A 23655-nucleotide genomic window follows, 5' to 3' on the forward strand; every position below is an offset into this window, starting at 1 on the left:
TTGAATTTATTTAAATATCATTTCATCTATTAATTGAAGAAGTTTAACGATTATCCATAGCTAAATGTCACGGTTTAGATAACGTTTCATTTTTCACTGCGAGTAGTGCGAACATGATGTCATCACAATAACTGCCAATAGCGTTTTCTTGAAATAGGATGCTATTGGCAGTATCGTGATTACGTTATGTTCACAGTACTCGCAATGCAAAACGGACCCGGCTTTAATGTAAGGGAGATCTTGCTGCCATGACTTTTGCGTTTGTCGAGTTGACTGTTTCAAACGTGACTATAGAAATATAAGAACCAACATAAGCATAGTCTATGGACGAAGGCCGCGAAACTTAATTGAGGGGAAAAGTTCACTAGGAATTGTACCTAAATTTCATTGGTTACACTTCTACGCATGCTCTGTACCGCTAATTATGAAAACAGTAAAAGCAATGTAGATATCTGAGATAATACCAACAAAATAATTATTAAAGTGTGGATATTTATGCAAATTGCTATTTTTAGAAATAAAATTGAAGAAGTGAAGCTTAATTAAAAATTTATTTCATCCTTTAAATACTACAAAGGGTATTTAACTGTCGGTGTTTTGTATAATTCAGCATATTAATGAAGTCAAAACGTTTTTGTATATCAAAATTTTCAATAAATTACATAAAAATTTACAGTGTAATAATTATTTATGAATGTAAATTTTATATTTAATGAAAACTGGACAAAAATATACATCTTCGATTATTAAAATAATCAATTTTTTGCAATTAAAACATTAATTTCTAATATTGTACAACATGTCACTCCGTGATAAATATTTTTAATTTACTTAACTACGCTAAAAAGTTCACAAGTATTAATTCATTCGAGGTAACTTACTTAACTAAAACAAATGCAGTATCAATTATACTACTCGTAGGCTTGAAAAAGATTTTCTTTCTATCAATTCATTGAATAAACCGCAAGATATTTGTTGTTCGACTGTTGTAACAAGCAATAGCCAATAAAATCTAGGCACAATTTACCTCGTCGCCCTTCCACAATGGCTTCCCTACGCAGCGATACGCTCCATCTCTATATTCCTATGTCCATGGTTTTAAACAATTTCAAACTCTCACAATTATTAGTTCCTCTCTTTTTTTCACTCATTAAGTATACTTTTCTATTACATTTCATTCATACTTTCCACTTAAAGATGATTAGAATAAAATATAATTCAAAGAATTTATTCTTAATATTGTTCGAATAAAATTTTGACTATAATCCCTTAAAGGAAAAATTGGACAGGCAACTCAGCCATTTTCAGACAACGGAAACGGATACAGGGGATAACAAAGCGGTTTAATTCAAACACTATTTATAAAATTAAATATTTTAAAGTACTTTAAGAAAAATTCTTATTTATCTTACTTATTTAACAATTGTATAGACAACTATATTTTTGCTATCATATGTTTTTCTCAACGCATTCTGTTTCTGTTAATACATAATTTAAATATTACATACTATACCATAATTCTATTATGTAGTGTAGATTATAACATTCTTTAATGCAAGAAAAAAAAATGGTCTTGAAGTTTTCACAAAAATAGGTTAACTAAATCTAGAACGACTTTGTATTACGTACTGCTTGTATTGCTTGTATGTATCTACTATTCTCAGTGCCTTTACCAAAGTTGTATCTCAAAAACAAAGAAGAAGCCTTTCTTCCCTTTCTTATCTCATATCAATACAGTTTAAAAGTATTTGATTTATATTATGGATTATATTATAAGGGTGAACAGTTTAACTAAAAACTCTAATGAGTATTGACAGCACTTACAATGCTAACAACATTTACAATAAATATTGCCAGTACTCTGAGGGTATCCAGTTAAACTCAGCCATTTTCATAGTTACCAGCCCTGTACATGTAATAATAAAAGTAAGCAAAAAATTCACATTTCAAACATTGCCATTGTCGTTCAACTATCAATTATTAATATTATTTATAGACTACCGTATATCACCAATATAATGATTATGTTTTTTTGTATGCATGTAGAATGTAATAATACAATTGAATAACGAATACTATTGGTATCTAAGAAAATGATGAAAGCTATTTGTTAGATATAAAATTAAAAGCAAACAATTTTGTCAATGCAATTCATTGAAATTTGGTAACAATATTAGCATTAAAATAATCACAATGAAGCTACAACTAGATACTAAAAACTGTTAATTTTAAGTAAATTTATTCTTGTTCATGAATACAGGAAATTAGAATAATGGAAGAAAAAATGGAATATTTATGTTTATAATTTTCTGTATATATGGGTATAATAATGATATTTAACAATGAATGAATGTTTTGAGTACTTCGTTTTGTACAGTACTATAGTATGATTCTTGTTGCAGTTATATATATTTTTTATGGAAGTTCAAGGTTCTGCTAGAATTTATTAACTTATACAAGTTGTTTATTGTTTATATTTTATGCATAGATTTATAAAATTGATACAAATTTTAATAATACAATACAATTTACTAGATTATTTACAGTAATTAATAATATTTCAATTTAGTTATACTTTAACATTTAAACCCATTTCAGAAGTTAGAAACATTATTAATATTTGTATTATTGCTTCTTCTAATTGTCCATTATTTTTTATAGCAAGTATAAAATCATATATTGTATTTATATTTATATGTCGTGATTTAAACAGATCACATATTTTTTCTGTTAATTCTTTTCTTTGTTGTGGACTGGTTTTATGAAGAAGTATATATGGAACGGATTGTAATGTATTCCGCGACGCATATCCTGCTACACAACTACTGACTACACCACCTAAAAATAGAAAATTTTATAATGTTCTATTTTACAACTTATGCTATAATATTCGTGAAATAGTTGAAGATTATAATCAAATACATAAAAAAAAACCATATTTACCAACTGCGAGTCCTACAGGTCCACCAAGGATACCGGAAACTATTGTTGCTGTTCCAATTAAAGTCCCATATTTCACTGCAGATTTAACAGAAACTTGCATACGTTGAACAGCTTCAAGTGTTACGATTTCTTCAAATAAAGCTGTTGTTGATAAAGACATAGCACTTTTAATACTTATCGACTGATTCCAGCTTAAACAAAACAATATCGTTCTCTGTCCCTAATTCGCGTACGCCAAACGTCACATGCAATCACATCTCACATGTCACTCATGAATTGTCATGGATGTCACTAAATTAGTCACATGGACCGATAGATCTATAATTGTAAGATCTAAAGTCTCAAGGATTGTAAAGGACGATGCATAGGATAACAGGTAGAAGATTTGTCCCTCTCGTACTTTTGTAGGCTGGGGTAGGGGTAGTAACAAATCTATCCAAAAGACGGAAGTGCACTCTACAGTCGAATTTAAACATTAGAAGTGATTAAGATATCTTTTTTCTGAAAACCGGGTATTTCAACCTTATCCAAACTTATTTCGTCAATATCCTAATACGCTTATGATATGCTTTAAATTTAAAGGCATGTTTGTTATATAAACCGAATAGGAGCTTTCGAATGAGACCAATTTTAATCAAATTGATTCACGTATAAGAGAGATATCGTAATATCGTCTCATGGATTACACAAAAACGTCAAGATTCTTCTTCTTTATTTTTATCCAAATTTTTTACGATCTAAATTTTGTTCACCATAATACGTACATATGTTACACGTACACATTCAGCCAAAAGGAATTAAACAGTTTTCATTCGTCAACTCGCTTGTAAAGCTTGTAATTTAATTGTCAATCGATGCTTATTTTACAAAAATTTCTACTTTAACCGTCAATTAATAGAAAAGCTTGTGAACCAATAAGTAATATCTAAATGAATAGAATTATGAAATGAACTTGACAAATTAGATTAATAACATGTAGAGTATTTTATTACCTTTGTTCAAAATACACAGTCAGAAACAGAAAAACAAGATAACCTCTATCTCTAACCTTAGCTGTCAAACCACACGCACGGCAAACGAAAGTCATACTATGTTTAGAATACTAAGTGTAGCATTAGTAGTTTATAAATATTTTTATTTATGCGAAATACATTTCGTGAATATTATTGAAGAAGTAATATATTAAATTAATATATACATATATCATTCAAGAAGTTTCGCGGTATTATTCAAATGCACTATCCATAGTCACTTTGATTAAACAGTGTTGCCACACTCTTAAATGTATATTGACTTTAAAAAACCACGTTCGACATCTTTCTCATCCGCACACGTTTAAATACATCTATCTTCCTCTATCTAACTCGGCTAGGAATTTATAATCACAGACATTCTACCAGATTTCACTAGACGTCTGCTTACGCATGCGCTGCTTAATAGGCTGTTTTCTTCATAATACATGTACTAATTCCGCTGATATTTGCATCAATACGTAGAGGAAGATTCATAGAGTTATAATAAATCTACTTCTATAAAGAAATTATTTTTTAAAATATTTTTAAAACGCTTAAAATTTGAACATGTTCATACTCCTTACCTCGTGTAGTGTCGGCGAGAGCCTCTTACTTTCACCAGTTCATCCCCACCCAGCGTTGCTAGAATACACTAGAATAATCACTGAATCTCCGTTTGAAGGAATGAAGAAAGGTAGAATGGTGGGACGGCTTCCAACCTTCCACCGTCGTGCTTCGTGCAGTGGAGTGGGAGAAGCAACACTGTGTACTGGTTAGAGAATTGCTAGGGAATTTTAGGTCTCCAATAGAAATATTTGTGATGCTGAAGTTTTTTCTTTAATCAAACAAATATATTTAAAATCCTCATACAATTATAGATTAAATATTACAAATCAATAAATCATGGATTATAACATCTCTCGATCTTTCTTCTTCAAATCTTCACTACCCTTCTTTTGTTATTAGTAAAACAACTACGCTCCAAAATTACTACATTCACTCTATAGCCAACTTCATCCACTGCAAGTGATTAAGTGATGCGAATGTACTTTTACACCCAGCAATTACACTCAGCTCAAACAAATATTTCTTCGGGGGGGGGGGGGGGGGGGGGGGGGGGGGGGGCAGCAGCAACTACTTTTGGCGAACTTTTACAAACATGTGAGACATTTTTGGAGGACGTGTTTTACATACGTAGACAATGGAAAAGGTTCATGTAGCCATTGCACATATGTCCGTAAACGTTTTTGCGTACGGTGTGATACCTTTTTTAGAGTGCATGACTGTGAGTCACTCATTCTTAAGGCCGGAATACCTCTGAGCCGAATAGGAGCTTCAAGAGACTAGCACATCGTAAAGGCAAAATGGGCTACCGCATATATGGGCAACCCCCGGCCCGCGGGCCGGATCCGACCTTCCACTTCTTTTGATCCGACCCTTATTTATTTCAGCAAAGTATGTCTGATTCATGTTGGTAGAAAATATGAAGTAGCAACTTGCTTTAATTCATTTAATATTAATTTGTTTTATTTAATAATTTGGTCTGGCCCTTAACTCGGAGACAGAATGATAATTTAACCCCCGAACTAGGAAAGATTGCCCGTGCCTGGGCTATCGTCTTGAGCAGTCTTAGTAGTTGCTCAAATAGTAATATAGCACTAACGGAAGGGAGGAGAGAGGTCACTCGCCGTCGAACAACTGATCGAAAATTTTACGACACTAGACAAGGTTACACGATCCAAAATTGAGGCAAAATTGATAAATATCATTGAATAATAATAGTTTTATTTATTCATTGCAATCCATAGGCCAACTCAAAACACTCACTATGAGACAGAAAGGGTTAATATGTCCACCCTCCGATTACTTTCTTGCTCCAAATCCATACACGAAAAAACTGCACACACTACTAGAAGTCTTAGCGTAGAATTTAAAGGAAAACCGCACACGCAACAGGAATACCGAGAGAAAAGGACTAGATTTGTAGGAAAACTCTGCACGTATCATGAATATCGGCAGAAACGTTCGATGCGAAGGTCCGCCGAAAAAGTAACTGCGGCTTCTTTAAAAACTCGTCGAAGATCCCCCACAACACCTAGTGTTATTAGATACCTGGGTTTTCCCCAAAGGCCTTTATCCTCATTGTAGGCTCTCCGAAAATCAAGTCGATACGCGAAAATGGTTCTTCACAGTTTGGCCTTTAAATTTCTTGCTTTAATGACGTTTGTAACCAAAATTAAACTAACAAGGGAACATCCCGAAGTGTAAATGTCCCAAAAAAATACAGTTTTAGACGTTTGAGAGGTGAACAAGGAAAGGGGAATATTTCTAGCGTACCATAAGGCAGTCAGTAGTCAGACCAAGAGTGTTCCTTTTAACCCGTGTGTCCATCAAGCACCTAAAGCTGTACTTTCGTCCGCTTGCACCCGACCATAATTCCAACTCAATTTTCTCAAAAATGAAGCACGATATCAAAAAAGTTTATCTATATTTTCGACGTATTTTTTCATATAGAATCACCTCCTTTCCACATGTACCATCAGTTTTGGGGCACGTTGTATATCCGGTATAGGTATTTTTCAAATCTTGCCTCAATGTTTCCATGATATCTCAACATAATTGCCCAAAATATTGCAGAATCATTACTGCAATCTTGCCGAAATATTCAATATTCAACAGACAAACCTATAACAGTTATAACTCCAAAACAAGTCCTGCAATGTTTTCAATCTTGTAGGAAAATTTAAAAGATATACCTACAACATGCGGTGTTATGTAAGTACTTGTATTTATGAAAACGTGAATTTGCATAAAATTCTGCAGGCTAATAATATATATACGAATGACAAGAATAGTGTTTGTATAAAATGATTGTATTTTATTAAATAAAATAATAGCTGTAGGTAAATAATAGGTATATTCCTACAATACCAGATAGATGGCAGCATCGATGGTGCCTTTATGGGAAAGCTATGTGATCACTCAAATTTAGCAAACAAGGTGGATGCAGGCAAATAAAAGTAAGGACACTTTCTTAACACATGTCCACCTGCGTTTCTTTTAGCGCCTGTTTTCTATATTCTCTCCCTAAGCTTTTTTTACATATTAGGGGAAGGTTGCCCAGTACCGACCGGCACCTAGTACTGACCAATCCTGATTTTCGCTTCTAGCACCAAATGACAACATTTTAATAGTATAAAGAAATAAATGTTATAGTTGTGTGTAACATATTTCGTGACCACATTGTTTACTTCATTATTATTGAAGTTCTGACATCAAGTGCGGACACGTATACAGAGAGAAATATGGGCTAACATTCCACGCTACAAAACATGCAATTACCACTGCATTGAATATTTGACAGAATTTATATTTCGTCAAAAGTATAATTATATGATATCCTTTTTTGAGATAAAAGCAGATATCTTTCCAGCTAACAATACAATAGAAATGGAATAATATACAATTAACTTTATAAATGCAATTGAAATGCTGTTCTAAAGAAATGTATAAGAGAGAGCACTCACTCACATATAAAGCCGTTTGTGACATCACATTGGTGACTTACGATCGAGAAAGAGGAATAGTCCAGACTTTACCAACTGTCGATAAATTGACTAACTATAATTGTACGATTTTATGCGCGTAGTTGCCTATCTCGCTTGCACCAACAAAAATTACAAAGAATTTTTTGTTTTTGTTTTAGTGAAAGACTTGCTAGCTTCAAGAGTTATTGTATCGTAGAGAAATAATGGATTATTTCATCACTTATTTTTTTCTGGTTACAAAAAGTTTTAAATAAGATAATTCTGTTTTATAATACACATGTAGAGTGGAAAAACAAATACAGTGATGGCGGATTAACGGTCCATAGGTCGGGACCATATCTAGCCAATCATCAAAAGTGGCCCTAATTCTAGAAATATTTGAATGTTTTTTTTTTCAGGCTCGCTTTCATTGGGGCGGGTGTGGATACTCGACAGGGGCTAGCGAGGTCATTGAGGCTCGTTATGGGCTACTTGGTTTGTCGTGTGTTACTCGGGGATGTCAATTCCAAAAATTGGTGGGGATAAAAACGGACCTTAAACCGGGGAGAATTCCGAATCGACGTGCCAACAGCACTGTAATTCATGGTTTTCGTAAATTTTTTAGATGGGGGAGGGAGAGGGGGAGTTCAACGCCCACGCGTTGAAGTTTTTAACTTATAAATAGTATAAAAAAATTATCATAATTATTTAGAAAGTAGTCCACAGCATACTATATACCACACTGAGACAAGACTAGAATAGTTTGCGATTAGATTTGGGTTAGATATGTAGGTCTGGGTCTACCAGCGACGAAAGGGAAGTGAGATTAGCAGAGATCCTGTTTAGGGTGGACTTCATCTTCACTAGAATGAAAGGAGACCACACATTTGAAAGACATGGACGTTGTGGTAAGATCGATTTTGCGATCTGTAACCCTGAGGCGTACCAGTGGATAACTGACAGCCGGATGCTGCGACACGTATTTGAACTTTGACCATCGGTATTTACTATACGACATCAAAGGCAGGAGCTTCCATCCCGATCAGTAAGGAGGACTAGGAGGTGTATAAGAAACGAAATTAGTGAATGCGCGTAGGTCCTCACGCTGGTGTGTCATGCCAGCATGAAACGTACATCCTAAAACGTACGATCACGCAACAGACTGATGTGATGGACCTAAGAGATCGCAAAGCTGTACGTAAAGGCGAATAGTATGAGACTCCAAAGAGACAGAAGAAAGACTGCCAGATTGGATGGAGTGCCCTCAATCGTAATTAAGGGTCTAGTAGGACACGCGTCTGGAAAATTCCGAGCCCTGGTAAATGGATGCAATGAAATGGATGACTTTCTTCAATAGTGGAAGAAGTCAAGAGTGCTCCTTGTTCAAAAGAAGGATAAGAACTCTATAAAGCCTGAAGCACATAGACCTTTGTACGTGATCAGCATTGTCAGAACAAGTCACTGAATCTGTGTTTGAAGCAATGGGCGAAGGTAGGATGGTGAAGCGACTTCCACCGCTTCTTCCACTCCGAGAAGCAATGGATGTCCGGTACATGGTGTTCCTCCTACTTCGCTGCATGAAGCGGACCGATGGAAGCCACCCCACCATCCTACCTTCCTTCACTCCTTCAAACAGAGATTTAGTTCATTTCCTGGAATACGTCATCAAGATGTGAATCTTGAATCACCTGAGCCCTAACTGCTTTTCGTAAAATATAGATTCAGTGTGTGGAGGAGGGACGAGCACCATGCATACGCTAACGGCTGAAACGCTTTTAATGATATCCATACAGAACTGAGGAAGAGGATACTTCAGCAGAAGGAAGATTAGGTACCGTGCTGAGGATAGCTGGCATAGGGAGACAGTCGAAAAAGAGGTATCACGAAGTTCGGTTTTGGCTCAACCTTGTGAAACACGGTGTATGAGGATCTACTGAAGATCCCACTCCCACAGGACTATGAGATAATAAGGTTCTCCAATGACGTTGGGGTAATATGGAGAGACCCTGGAATGTGTGGCCGATGAAATCAGAATGGCAGTAAGGAGCATTAACCCCAGAATGACTGTGAAAAGCTTCCAGTTAGTTGCTCAAAAAAGGCAGGTGACGTTTTTACATTCGAAGTATATGCCAAGAACCTTTTGTTTTAACCTTGAAAACATCATTCTGAGACTTTACAGCAACAAATACCTAGGGATTTTAGTGGATCAAAAAGGGTACTATAAGTCGCATACAGAAAACAAGAGCGTGATGATCGATTGGATGCCTATCCTAATGGCAGGACTTTGCCCAAAAGGAATCAGGAGGAAAATAAGAACAGCAGGTCAACTGGTTCGATTTCAAGGCATGATGCGTGAAACGCAAAACGAAGAGAGAAAAAGAGAAAGAGCAAGAGCTCCACTTCTGAGAACCCCCTTTTTCGTACATTGGATGAAGGTACAAACCTATCATGAACAGGAGTATGGATATGAGCTTATGACGGGAAGTACAAGTTTCGTTTTGTTTTTGTTACGTACGTATTCTTGTGTCTCTTTATTGGTCATTCATTGTTTGGTGGTAAGTACATCTTTTGCCGACATATAGGAAAACATATTTTAACGCTGACGTTGTGACCGTGTGTATGTTGTTCCGTGTATTTAACTACTAATGTCCGACCGCGTCTGCATTTTACACGTTCATGCTTTGGAAACAGTATGTGGCTAATCTGGCTCGTCGGCTCACGGAGTGCTGGAAGCTATAGCATTATCTCAGAATTTTTTGCGCAGGAATGGGGTAGGAGAAAAATAGAATAAGGCCCAAGTAGGGATTCAGGAGTACGTCTTCTGAGAGCCCCAGAATGGGTTGCAGAGTGGAATATAGATACGGCTCTCCGTAAGCGTGAGAGTAGGGCGCGGGGTGCAAGGACGTGGTAGGATGGGTACAGGCTCACGCGCAGGGATGGTATGAAAGCTATTACCCGGTGACGTCACGAGGTAGAGAGGGAATATTTCGGTTGGGTAGAAATTCCCAGCTATCACTGGTTGGTGGGACAATCCCCACCCCATTCGAAAAGTTTCTTCTCTATCTTGTGACGTCACCAGTTAGCAGATTTCATATCATCTCTGTTTAGGCGGGTCCTGGCCACAGAATAAAAGGGTGGAGGGAGGGAGTGGAGTTGTAAAAGGAGGAAACAGAGTAAGGAAGTCACCTAACCTGCGCCTGGATCCAACCTAAACTCTCGAAATTCGGAGCCAAACCGACGCAAGGCAGGATGGAATAATACCAGACAGTGATGAAGACTCTAAAGAAAGGAAAAGGTAAGTCTGAGTCAATTCTAGGTTGGATCTGGATGGACATGTACAGGGGAAAGAAAGACGGGTTAAAGTGAGCTAAGTCTTTTGAAGAGGATCTCCCATAAGTAGTCCTACCGCTTGTTCATGTTTCAGCTACAATTATTCTTATCGAAATTATGATGTGATTCTCAGATGGCGCTGATAAATCACATAACTCATATTCCGTATTTCCATATAAAAATTACACACGCGAAATGACGATAAAAGGGTCGTTTTCAATGCAAGCAAAGGACTATATTATATTGGAATTTGTCTCCCGAATCTCGCGATCTCCACAAACGAAGATCTGAATACATAATTTGTTTTATCTATAACTTTGAATTATATTTCATTCTGCTATATCATCGCGATCATTAGCTTACAGTATCAACGTTGCCAAACGCGGTACAAATAGTAGCAGAAACAATACGCGTATAATGTCACTACGGAAGTCTTTTCATTGGATAGGCAATGAAAGGAGCCAACGTGGCGGTTAATGTAACCTGCAAATTAAAGTATTTTTAAATAATCATAACTTTTGAATCCATGCATTTCTAAAGCTAAAGTTATAATTTTTGCAATCTACTCGTCAAATTCTATAAAGTTATGTAAAAATATCGTAATAATTTTTGATTCAATAAAACAAAATTCAGCCCTTTTATGAAATATTTTCGTCATCTATTAAAATTAAGTTAAATTTCGTTTATAAATTTCAATATTTAATGCCGCATTACATAAGCCCTCATTTTTCTTGTCCGTTCAAAAATTGCTTTTAGATTGAACGCATAGCTTCAAATGCTACAGTGCTTGGGATGTTACACTGTGTTAATATGTATTTACTCTAATAGTACTTGAGTAATATGTAGAAATAATAAATAAATCTGCATTGAAATGTAGACATACGACGATGTCAGACGATGTACGGCTGCCTGCGCATACACGCGAGATGGCAGTCTATTATTGGTATAGTACGCAAATGCATGTTTACATGTGCGACTAGTTGTAGATACATTTTGACTCTCTCGAGTGGTTTTGAGATTTATACGCAATGCATGGATGTACAAGCGGGGCATTTTTTCGCACAAAACTAGCTATTTATTTTAAAAATTCGTTTGTGCAATGGTATTGTAGCAGTGGAAACGTACTTAATTGATGTAGAGATCTGTTCATTACACATATAAATATTCTAGCTCTCACTGTATCTGCTCGTACTACTCCCCACTCCATTGTTGAAACTAGCCGCCCTTGGACGCATTCATGGGCATTTGTGGGTCCCGTGAGTATTCATGTTTGATACAGAAACAGTTGAATATACCCACTTTTAAACTCACGGTAATTAACCTACATTACAACCTTCACCGTCAGTTTACTTTATTGTTAGTCAGAAATCATAACAATTTTAGTCCCACTTTGTCTTATAATTAAACCTAGATATGCTAGAGTCACGATTTCTTCGAAACGGGAAAGAATTTCAATCTTTGACTTACAGATTAAAATCAAAAGACTAAATCAATTTCAAATAGCTTTAAAATAATTATTGATACAAAATCAAGATGTAGAATTTCATTATTAACACCTTTACTAAAGCGTTAACTATACTAATGAAGCACTATTTATATTAGTACTTGGTATTACCATTAAAGAAAATTTTTAATTATATCCTTTTATTAGACCCTTATAAAATATTAATATAGACTATATTAAGAAATATGTTTAAAGTTACGAAATTGATTTTTGAAATTATTAATAATAATTGATTATATATGTATGGTTCCATTTAATAATAAAAGATGAACAATTAAAAATAATGATTTATAAGAGGTTTTACTGTAAGTTATTTCTGGATCCTTTACAATTAAAGGAATTTGTTAACATCGGTAAAAGACAGACCAAATAGTAAAATCAGAAATTGAGAACTGGAATTAAAGCTAAAATTGATCAAAATTGTGTTCAAAATGTACACAAATCGGGCAATGATATCCTCTCGATAGAAATGAATTTGCGTCAAACTTTATATATGAATCATCGTAATAACTATACTTTTAATTGCATATAATATACCATTGATTTTTAAATTCAAATTTACAAATGACATATATTAAAGAATTAAGGATTTTCTTTAAAAATTATTGTTATCACAAGAATCTCACTAAACTTCCAAAAATGTAGTGCAAAATACATATAAAAGAATAAATTTTAAATAAAAAGACCTTATCCTGTAGGTACGTAAGACTTATCACTTTCAAGTTTCAATTACTATAGGTACGCGGGAGCAAGGTATTGTTTACATAGAAGAATTGCGAAAGGAAGAGGAAATAATGGTCTACTCTTAAAGTTTGACACAATTAATTTCCTGTTATTGTACACTTCATTTTGTATACTTTATTCCAACCTGGAGGGATAACGAATGTAATAATTCACGGAATATGTTAATAATTTTGATATAAATGTACATACTTCTTAAGTTTGAAATAGGTGTTCTAAATCTTTTTGTATTCTATTCCAAATTTCGATTTGTTAATTTTATACGAAGCCAAAGTGTAAAAAATAAATAGATAGCAAAGAAAAAGTAGCACACTGCAAAAGGAAGTGAGGGTAGAGTGGGAAAAAGGAGGGAGAGGAAGGCAGTGTAGTTAGTGGAGCTGTACAAAGAGTGAGGAGCAAGGAGAAACACAGAGAAGAGGAAGCGGACCATTGCGCCATGAGGAAGTGGCTCACCATTTATGCAAGTGTATGTAGTTAACTAATATGTTCCAACATAGAGATTTGCTCTCATTCCACAAGCAGATAAACTTAATTCATTGAGAAATGAACAAAGTATAGGTACTGATTACAAAAGTAATCAAATGAAACGGAACGAACAATCGTTCGGAAACATTAATTTTATCGAAAGAATAGTTTTATCATACATTTGATGTGCAAGTTAATACGACTTTGTATTAAATTTATGCTATTATTTTACTATCCATATGATGCTATTACTATATAATACTAATTACGTACTTATTGTCTCCTGTGGCTCTTAAGTATTCATTTTTTTCTTCATACGATTAATGGCAAATATTCATCATGTTTAATTATAAATATATGAGTATACTCTAATATAATGCTGTACATATTGTTTCAAACTTACAGTTAGAATGTATAAATGTTGCATATCTTTATTGATAGATATTATGAATGTACAATTTATAAAAATTAATTGTATTACTAATAATATTGTTTAGTTACAGAAAAATTGTTATTACTATAATAATACAAACAATTTATTTTACTTCATATAATTCTTTTAATGTATCCTTTTTTGCATTTTAAATTCATTTTACTGATGTCTACCACATAAAAATATATATATAATAAATATGTAATATTCTTGTATTTTTAATTATTAACGCGTTATGTAGCCTACTTATAACAAAAATATTACAAGTGAGAATGTATAAAAAGTTTATTCTGTATTATCTTTACATGCACAGATATACTTACAATTAGTGTGATACAATTTGTAATACTGTACGTTCAATATGCCCGAATATAAACAAAATACGATATAATGAATTATGCTTTAGTACCCTAATTTAGATATCTTACAAAAAGAGAAACAATATCTTTTTATTATATTCGGCTTATTATAGGTATGTATTCCTAAAATTAGATCCTTGTTTTTCACTTTTTAGATATTATTTAAAAATGACTAATTGTTAGATTACCCAAACGTTAGTTTTGGATATCTTTAATTAATAATTTTCTAGAGAAAGGGTACACAAATAATAAAATACGGCCCTGTTTAGAATCCATTCCCAGAATGAACGAAGCGCTTGCATTCTGTTCATGTATTCACTCAGTAGTGTCATGGAGGTAACATGGCTGAGGAGACGCGCCTAGTTCGCGTTGAAGAAAGACTAAAAATTAAAATCGGTACGCAAACTTGTTAGAAATATAGTTTAACAACAACGTGCAAATCGAAGAAGTGTATGATATGTCATAATACAAAGAATTTTGTTGTTTCAAAAAGTCTTGTATATTCGTGCACGCTACTCTTTCGGGATGTCACCTAATTTGACTTCTACAATTATTCAACTTTACTAACTACACGAAAAGCATAATTAACCCTCTTCTCACATCAGTTCACAATGCACTTCATGATTTCTCCTGTGTGATCAACAAGTCTACTGTACAGTCATAGTGTGGTAGTATTTCTCTGAAATTTTAGCGATTATAACCGCGTACGCGTAAATTCTCGACTCCCACGCATCGTCGTCCCTACGTAGAATATGTGCTTTCCGATTGTTAATGCTAAATAGTGGTAACTGTGTTCACTAACCTAATAAAAATACAATAATGCTATTTAATATATGAAATATAAGTGACATTTATTCTGATCGGCAGTTATAACTTTTTTGTTCTTATCCTATTAGAAATCATTTTATTTGTTGTATATGATTTTATAAATATTACTACAAACTGAAACAATATGAATACTCCAACGCACGTATTAAAATACGCTTGTGCGTAAAGAAGATTTTCAAAATTTAATTTATTGAATCAAATACTTTGAAATTGTCAAAAGTTATTGTAAATAATAGCATTATAGATAAACATTGTAATTAGTTTTTCATAATGAAAATATTACTATTAATGCCAAATAATCTTTTAATTGTTCACTTTTTTTAACCTTTTCATTATAGTTACAGATTAATAATGCAACATAAATACATTTTCAATCATTTCATCATGAAAACAAACTTTTGTAGCATTTCTCACTCAGAGCCATTATACGATCATATTAAATTTAAATTGTTTACATTTACTGACAAGAAATAAATGTTTATTTATGTCTAGGTGAGGTAAAAAATTTACAAAGTAGAAGTCATGGATCACCAGGTGCAAGAGATGTATATTGTACATTATCTCTTGATCAAGAAGAAATATTTAGAACAACAACAATGGAAAGAACTCTCAAGTTAGTTTCGTTTATATTTTTCACATATAATTTAGTATATTTCCAAATGTTTTTCTTTTTTGAATTTGGTTATAAAATCAATATGTATAAAGAATATTTATTTAAAACAGCCCATTTTTTGGAGAAGAATTCCAATTCGAAGTACCTAGGAAATTTCGTTATCTTGGCATTTATGTATACGATCGAGATAGGCATTTAAAACAAGATAAAATTTTGGGCAAAGTTGCAATAAAGAGGGAGGACTTAGCAACGTATCATAATAAGGAACATTGGTTTCCGTTAAGACCAGTTGATGCTGATTCTGAAGTTCAAGGTAAAGCACATCTGGAGCTTGCTTTCCAACCTCAAATTGGACATGCTCAATCTAAACTTTCAGTGAGGTAAATGATTTTGTTCAAAAATTATAAAACAATTAATGTTTGAAGTTAAAGATACATTTATTATTAGAGCTAGCAAAGTAAATAATTTGTAGTGCTTATAGTTTCATATATACATATGTACTATATTTAAAGTAAATACATTAATTTCTTATAATTATTCTTGCAGAGTAATAGAATGTAGTGAATTAACTATTAAAAATGGTGGCTGTGATCCATTTGCAACTGTTGCAGTCATCTATAGTAATGGCAAAGAAGTATCGAAACGTACAAAAATTAAGAAAAAGACAGTGTCTCCATATTTTAATGAAACATTTGTGTTTGAGGTAAATAGTTCATAATAACTAGTCTCCTTTATGATTATAAATCTATATTATTTAAATCCTTAACTCACTATATAACCAGTTTTTATCAATTTATTAATAGCCAGAAATGATAGAATCTAAAGAGAAGGATGTTTCTCACTACTCTATTGAAAGTGGAGAAGTAGGTGAAGTAGTTGTAGGCTTATGGCATGCATCTCCTGGTATGGGAGAACAACCAGCTTTTCTGGGTGAAGTTAGAGTTACACTAAGGGGTCTACAAAAACAACCAACTAGTACAACTGCATGGTATTTAAATTTTAATTACATTTGTTTTTGTAATAATTATTCTGATTAATTTTATACACATATGAAAATTATAAGATGGTATTATTTGGTAAAATTATATTTAAAAAAGAATTGGTATATGTAAATGTTTTTTCTTGATTTCTTTTATCAATAGGTATTTTCTACAACCTAGAGCAACAAAACATCGCCCAAATAAAATTTCAAGTAATTCTACACCATCTACTGCACTTCCAGTTTTAGGATCTCTACGATTAAAAATACATTACACAGCAGATCATGTTTTTCCATCAACAATGTACGATAGACTTAGGAACTTATTATTGCAAAGTGTCAGTATTCAACCAATAACGTCTTCTGCTGTTTATATTTTGGGAGAAATTGTGGCAAGTAAAATGGAAGCTGCTCAACCATTGGTTAGAGTACTAGTACATCATGGACAATTGGTTTCTGTAATGCGTGCTTTAGCTAGTCATGAAATTTCTAAATTAACGTAAGCAAATAACTTAGTTACATTTTTATTTGCAATAAATATATCGTTTATCAAGAGAGTATAGCACTTCATATAACATCATGCAATATATAATAAAATTTTCTTTAGTGATCCCACAACAATATTTCGTGGCAATACATTAGTAAGTAAAATGATGGATGAAGGTATGAGATTAGCAGGCCTTCATTATTTGCACAGTACACTTAGACCAGCTATGGAGCAAGTTTTTCTAGAAAAACGACCATGTGAAATTGATCCAACAAGAGTAAAAGATGCAAACACAGTTCAAACTAATCTAGCAAATCTAAAGGTATTTTAAGTTATGTCAAATTTTGCATGATATTAAATTTGCATTAGTTTACGTGTTACCATGTAATTTAACAGGAATATGTTGAAAGAGTATTTACTGCTATTACCACATCAGGTGTGCGGTGTCCACCTTTAATGTGTGAAATGTTCTGGTGCTTAAGGGAACTTGCAACAACGCATTTTCCAAAAAATAAGGAAGTGAGATACTCTGTCATTAGTGGATTTATTTTTTTACGATTTTTTGCTCCTGCAATATTGGGTCCAAGATTATTCGACATTACAACTGAGCAAATTGTAAGAGAATCTTAATTATTAAAACATATTATCTTAGAAGAATTATTATAATATATTTTATGTTGCAGGATTCGCAGACCAATAGGACATTAACATTAATATCTAAAACAATTCAAAGTTTAGGAAATTTAGTAAGTTGTAGAGGTGGAGCAGGTAGTGTTTGTAAAGAAGAATATATGGAGTGTGTATATAGGTGTGTATACAAATATACAAATCTAAAGTAATATGCTAATTTGATAAACAAACCGATTTTACTTGTTACTCACACATTACTTTTATAGAGAATTTTATACAGAAAAACATATACAAGCAGTTAAGCAATTTTTGGAATTAATATCTACTAGTAGTAATAGCAGTACTATAAAACAACGATTAAATACACAACAAGAACAACCAATTGTATTAAAAGAAGGGTATGTATCGTATAATTATTAATTAAATACATTCAAATTTTAGATTGTCGTATTTTTTTAAAATTTATGTTATATTTTATATTTTATACTTCTAATATTATTCTGAAGTTTAAAAATAGTATTTAGTTATTAATTACGATAAATTTCATAGTATTAGTGTTATATACTGTTAATATTAAATGTAACAAATATTGCTAACAAAAAGCATTTCTAATAGAATATATTTTTTCATTCATACTGCTGATTGTGATAAGAGGTCTGTAGCTAAGTTCTTAGTTTACAATGTTTGTCTTAATATGTAACATTCATGGTAATATAAATTTATGATTATTACTTATTTACAGAGTTATGATAAAAAGAGCTCAAGGAAGAAAACGATTTGGTCGTAAAAATTTTAAACAAAGATACTTCAGACTAACTACACAAGACCTTTCCTATTCTAAAACAAAAGGTAGAAAACTATATTTTAACCCTTTAACGACGGTGCATTTTCATTTACAGTAGCACTGTGCAAGTGGAAATGAAAATTACGTTATTAAAGAGTTTATTTTCTAAGTTAAATGATTCATACGTATCTATTAAAAAATTATTTAGAAAAATTTTTCCAAGAAGAATTGCGAAACAGTGTATGCTACATGTTTTAGATTGTAACGTAAGAAAAAAGCAAGGCAATGTACAAAGCCCGTCGCTAAGGGGTTAAAAAATAATACATTAGTTCTAAAAAGTAGTTAACAATCCTAAAATGAAATTTATATGCAATACAATATTTCTTAGGTAAAGAACCTTTATGTAAAATACCACTTGAAGAAATTTTAGCTGTTGAGAGGCTTCAAGAAGATTCTTTTAAAATGAAGAATATGTTTCAAATTATTCAATCACAAAGAGCGTTATATGTGCAAGCTGGCAATTGCGTAGAAGAAAAAGAATGGATTGATATTTTAACGAAAATTTGTCGTACAAACAGTAATCGTTTAGAAAAGTATCACCCAAGTGCATATATTAATGGACATTGGTTGTGGTACGTTATTCAATATAATCGAAATACAAAATACGTTTTAATCTATAATACATTTTAATTACAGTTGCAAAGCAGTGGCTGAAAGTGCTCCAGGATGTAGTAGTGTGTCATTGAGTGTAGAAGCTGGATTACGAATGGTTTTAGATCCAGATCGAGATTTGCAAAGAATACATTCGTTAATCTTTATGAACATGCCTAGACTGGAAACGTTAATGAGTGCGTGTGAATGTCAAGCAGTTTATGGAGCTAATGATATGTGTGTTATACCAGGAGGTGGATCTCCAATAGAAGATGTACCTTCTTGTTTTAAAACTTTAACTGCATTGAAAGAAGCCGCATATGCTTTACAACATGAACATAGAGTTTACTTCAGAAGACTGGCACGTGATACTAAATATGGAAGCAAGTGAGTTTATTGAAAGTGATTTTATATATCATTTTTTAATTGTGTAATGTGTTAGGGGTATAACTACAATCTTTCATAAGATAGTAGTTCGCGTTTAATTAAACGGAAAGTCATTATTCATTCTCAGTTTAAAATTAACTGCTTTTGAAGAAAAACACATGCCCAACAAGGCTCTTGGCCTGTATTCCTTCAATACCCGAATATTTGAATAGGATTCGAGTGATCTGCAACTCAGAATTTTTTACCACACTATTTTCTTCTTGTTCCACCAGGTCTCAAACTCGCATTTCGTCTTAAAATGAAGTAATGTAATATGGAATAGTGTTGTTAAAATAAACTTTGAATCTCGAGTTCTGAGAGCTTAAGCTACGGCTCAAACCCTGAAAGCTAAAACCATCAGGGTTCGAACCTTGAGCTGTAAGAGCTAGAGTCTTTAACGCTCGAGCCTTGAAGCTCAAAGATTTGAGTCGTTTAAATTATTGTGTTTACAAAAAAAAAATTGAAAATGAAGTTAACGAGGTCTCTAAATGTATACACTTTATTATTCTTTTTGCAAAACAAAAAAAAAAGAGTATTTAGGGAGTGTTGCATTTCATTGAACGTCAACCATTTAATTCTTATTAAATATATGCCAATTCGTTAAAGTTCAATTTATATGAAAGAAGTTCTAAATTATCTGTGCAAGGAAAGAACAGAATATATTGAACATTCTATTGATACTAGAGACAATATTAAACCCTTGGAAAATGATTTTCCCAATTTCAAACCGAATGATTTTGGATACTTTGTCAGTTTCTGCCACGAGTACTCCAAACGCACAATCATTTTTAACAGCTGGTAATTTACTAAGAAGTGGAATAAACTAAGCCACCCAACAACTCAGGCTTTTATGTGAGTTAATTCATGGTTATCCATTTTAGAAAATAAATAAAGATCTGAATATTTGTTAGTTTCTTATAATTAAAATCATTAATATCATCAAATTATTGTTTATTTACTTTACTTTTACATTAACCTCAAGAGCTATAAGGACTGAGCCTAAAAGCTTCAACCTCTTAGCTTCGATAGCTTGAGCTTTATACAATATTAGTCTCAAAGACTCAGTCTTTAAGGTTGAGCCTTAAAGCTTCAAAGACTCGAGCTTTAGACAACACTAGTATGGAATATTTACTACTGTGTTTATTGTGAGCATCTCACAATTTTCAGTAGATAAAAATTAATTGAATCCATGATCTCAACAAATATGTTAAACAAAAAAATCATTATGGTAAACTTATTCAGTTAATCGATTTGAGAGCTGGAACACTCATTGTGGCTTCCAGAATCTGGCCTGGAACTGATGACATGGAACTCGATAACTAAGTATACAGCTCTGAGCTTCAGAAAAAATAAATTGCTTATAGGTAGTAAGACAGAACGACAGATATACTAATTCAGAAATTGCGGAAAATGTAAAATTCATATCTATGTTGTACTGTAGAGGTTTCGATCTTTCACTAGTGCAACATTTTTTACTCAAGAATTGTATAAATTCTAAATGTTAGAATTTCAGATATTTACCTAAAATGATCCACCAGAAACTCAAATTATGTAGAGGATTCTAGTTATACTCCTAACATCCTGTATTAATACCACGAATTTAGAAACGGAAATTTTTGTTTATAACAACTTAGTATTATTACACAAAATAGAATTAGGAATTGGAATGAGTTGTAACAAAATTGTTACTTAAAAACCCAACCTAAAATCACTCTATGTAGTTGTAAAATAATTGTTATTATTTTAGGCAAGCTCCAATTGGTGATGATAACTATCTCCATTTGGCTGCTAGGGCTGGGTGTGAGAATCAGTTAACAAAACGTGCATATGACACAGACAACTTAAACCAACATTATATAGAAATGAATCATTATTACGATAGCGAACGTTCTAGATGTATAGAAGATCAGCGATATGATGAAACGTTTAGAAATTATTTAGATTCTGATTCGATACACCGTAGATATGAAAACGAAAACAATTTATTACGACGGTATGAAAATAATACTGACGCTATAAAAAGTATCCAGAATGATCTCAAAAAATTTGATTATACCTTAAGTAATACCTTCAGAACAGATAAATCAGAAAACAAAACAAATTTTGAAAATAATAGAAAATTAGATAGCTGCAGTTTATTAACAACAGATGAAATTAATGTGCCTGGTAGTCTATCTAAGAAATTTAGTAATTATGATCACACTAAGATATTGAGTGACTGTACTGTAAGAAAATTAACAGATGATACATACGACATATCTTGTAATTCTCTAAATGAACATGTTAATTAATTCATTTAAAAACTGAAGATAAAATTAATACGTTCCTATCAGTTTTTTGAACAAAGTTTTCTAATATGTTCATACATTATTTCCATGTATACTCTAAAAAATCAGAGTGCATATATTCATTCAATTATATAAGATTATATTTTCTACAATTGTTTACAGTATATCTAACTTAAGTGTATAGATTATTGTTTTCCATATTAAATCTAAATTATATTTTTCTTGAATCTATTTGAGTCTATAAACATATTATAAGAATGAGTTAACAAACTAATATATATCTATATTTAGCTATTTTAACAATTTGTTGATTAAAATAGAGATGATAGTGTACTATTTGCTAAGTTTTTTTATAATTATTTGATTATAGCAGAGTATTTATTATAACATGGATATTATTTTCTTAATACTAATCATGTCAGTAAATGCTATTTGTAAATTTAATATTGTAAACTATACTGTTGATTAAACTTAAATTATATTGTTATAGTATATAATATGGCTGCAATTAATCCTTGTAATACTGATCAATGGTTTGAATATCCACATGAATATGGCTACAGTTAGGCCAAGAGTTAAATAACAAATCTATCTTTGTTTAAGCTTTTTTTTCCAAATATGTTACAATTCTAAAAGATATAAGTACACTATAACCGAAAAATATTTAAACCCACTAGTACATTTGATTCTTTAAGATAGAGGTTGTTCTAAACGAATGTTTTTTACATTGTTAGTCACTGTAAGTTTGTTATTTATACTTAGGTTGGATATACTGTGAAATTATTTCTGTTCTAAATAATACTGACTCTCCTCTTATAAGGAGTTATAATTTCCTTTTATATGCACATGTCTTTATCCAATTAATATTTTAAGATTACATAAATTGTATAATAATTTTAATACACGTAATGTGTTAAAAATTGTGATGTGGACAATATTTCAGCAAGTAGTTAAATGTATTCCATGATTTCTTATTGTGTTGCATACAACATTCTTTCATGATGAAGATTTTCTTTATTTATTTATTTATATTACATTCTAAGAATTTAAAAACATGTGAGCATAAATATGATAGTAAATTGAGTTTATAAACTCATTACTAAAAAGATAAGATCATGGTGAATATGCATACTTGCACTTTTAATGTACAATATATTAATTAAATTAATGCTTTATAATTTTATTAAATTATAATATTTTATATTTAATAATATGCTTTTAATCATTAGAGCTATTCATATACTACTCATTCTTAGATCTTTCAAATCCACAACCAAAAATAATGTACATTAATAATAGTTCTTGAATATTGAAGAAATGTAACATCAGGAATGATCATTCTTACAGAGTAAAATCAAACAGCTCAAATATATCAGTCATGCAAATAAGATATGTAATATTTCATTTGTATATAACAGTGTTGTGAACGAAGGTTACTACAATTGCAATTGTTAAATTTGTCTTTGTATTTTAAAGTATTTTTTACCAGATAAATATATGTAAAAAGTAGAACTATATTTAAGTATAGTGAGTTTTTAAATCTTTAAATGACTAAGTACAATGTATTAAATTCTTTGGAATTTTTCTTTATTTCATGTTTTTCTTATTTTTTCATACGTTTCTAAGTGTTTAATTATTTATAATCTGAAACATA

General features: G+C 32.0%; 2 protein-coding genes across 4 annotated transcripts; one reads left to right on the plus strand and one right to left on the minus strand.

The window, feature by feature from the left end:
- Nucleotides 1-2486: 2486 nt before the first annotated feature.
- LOC143186942 (protein Nazo) lies at nucleotides 2487-3340 on the minus strand. The gene is made up of 2 exons (XM_076390828.1): nucleotides 2944-3340; nucleotides 2487-2838 (listed from the first exon to the last, which is right to left on the minus strand). Exons 1-2 carry the CDS (start codon nucleotides 3101-3103, stop codon nucleotides 2570-2572), a joined length of 429 nt encoding a protein of 142 aa, XP_076246943.1. The 5' UTR covers nucleotides 3104-3340; the 3' UTR covers nucleotides 2487-2569.
- Nucleotides 3341-14653: 11313 nt separating this feature from the next.
- On the plus strand, nucleotides 14654-22208 carry Rasgap1 (Ras GTPase activating protein 1). 3 transcript variants are annotated; one of them, XM_076390498.1, is made up of 15 exons: nucleotides 14654-14711; nucleotides 15636-15756; nucleotides 15867-16136; nucleotides 16303-16459; nucleotides 16560-16744; nucleotides 16899-17234; nucleotides 17343-17544; nucleotides 17619-17837; nucleotides 17906-18030; nucleotides 18119-18250; nucleotides 18468-18506; nucleotides 18595-18701; nucleotides 19025-19268; nucleotides 19333-19674; nucleotides 21461-22208. In XM_076390498.1, exons 1-15 carry the CDS (start codon nucleotides 14657-14659, stop codon nucleotides 22002-22004), a joined length of 3078 nt encoding a protein of 1025 aa, XP_076246613.1. In that variant the 5' UTR covers nucleotides 14654-14656; the 3' UTR covers nucleotides 22005-22208. The 3 variants fall into 3 exon arrangements, with proteins under 3 accessions (XP_076246613.1, XP_076246614.1, XP_076246616.1); XM_076390499.1 differs by lacking the exon at nucleotides 18468-18506; XM_076390501.1 differs by lacking the exons at nucleotides 14654-14711; nucleotides 15636-15756; nucleotides 15867-16136 and having other exon boundaries at nucleotides 16358-16459; nucleotides 16564-16744; nucleotides 21461-22206.
- Nucleotides 22209-23655: the final 1447 nt, after the last annotated feature.

The sequence above is a fragment of the Calliopsis andreniformis genome, unplaced genomic scaffold (assembly GCF_051401765.1).
Source record: "Calliopsis andreniformis isolate RMS-2024a unplaced genomic scaffold, iyCalAndr_principal scaffold0022, whole genome shotgun sequence".
Taxonomy (NCBI): Eukaryota; Metazoa; Arthropoda; class Insecta; order Hymenoptera; family Andrenidae; genus Calliopsis; species Calliopsis andreniformis.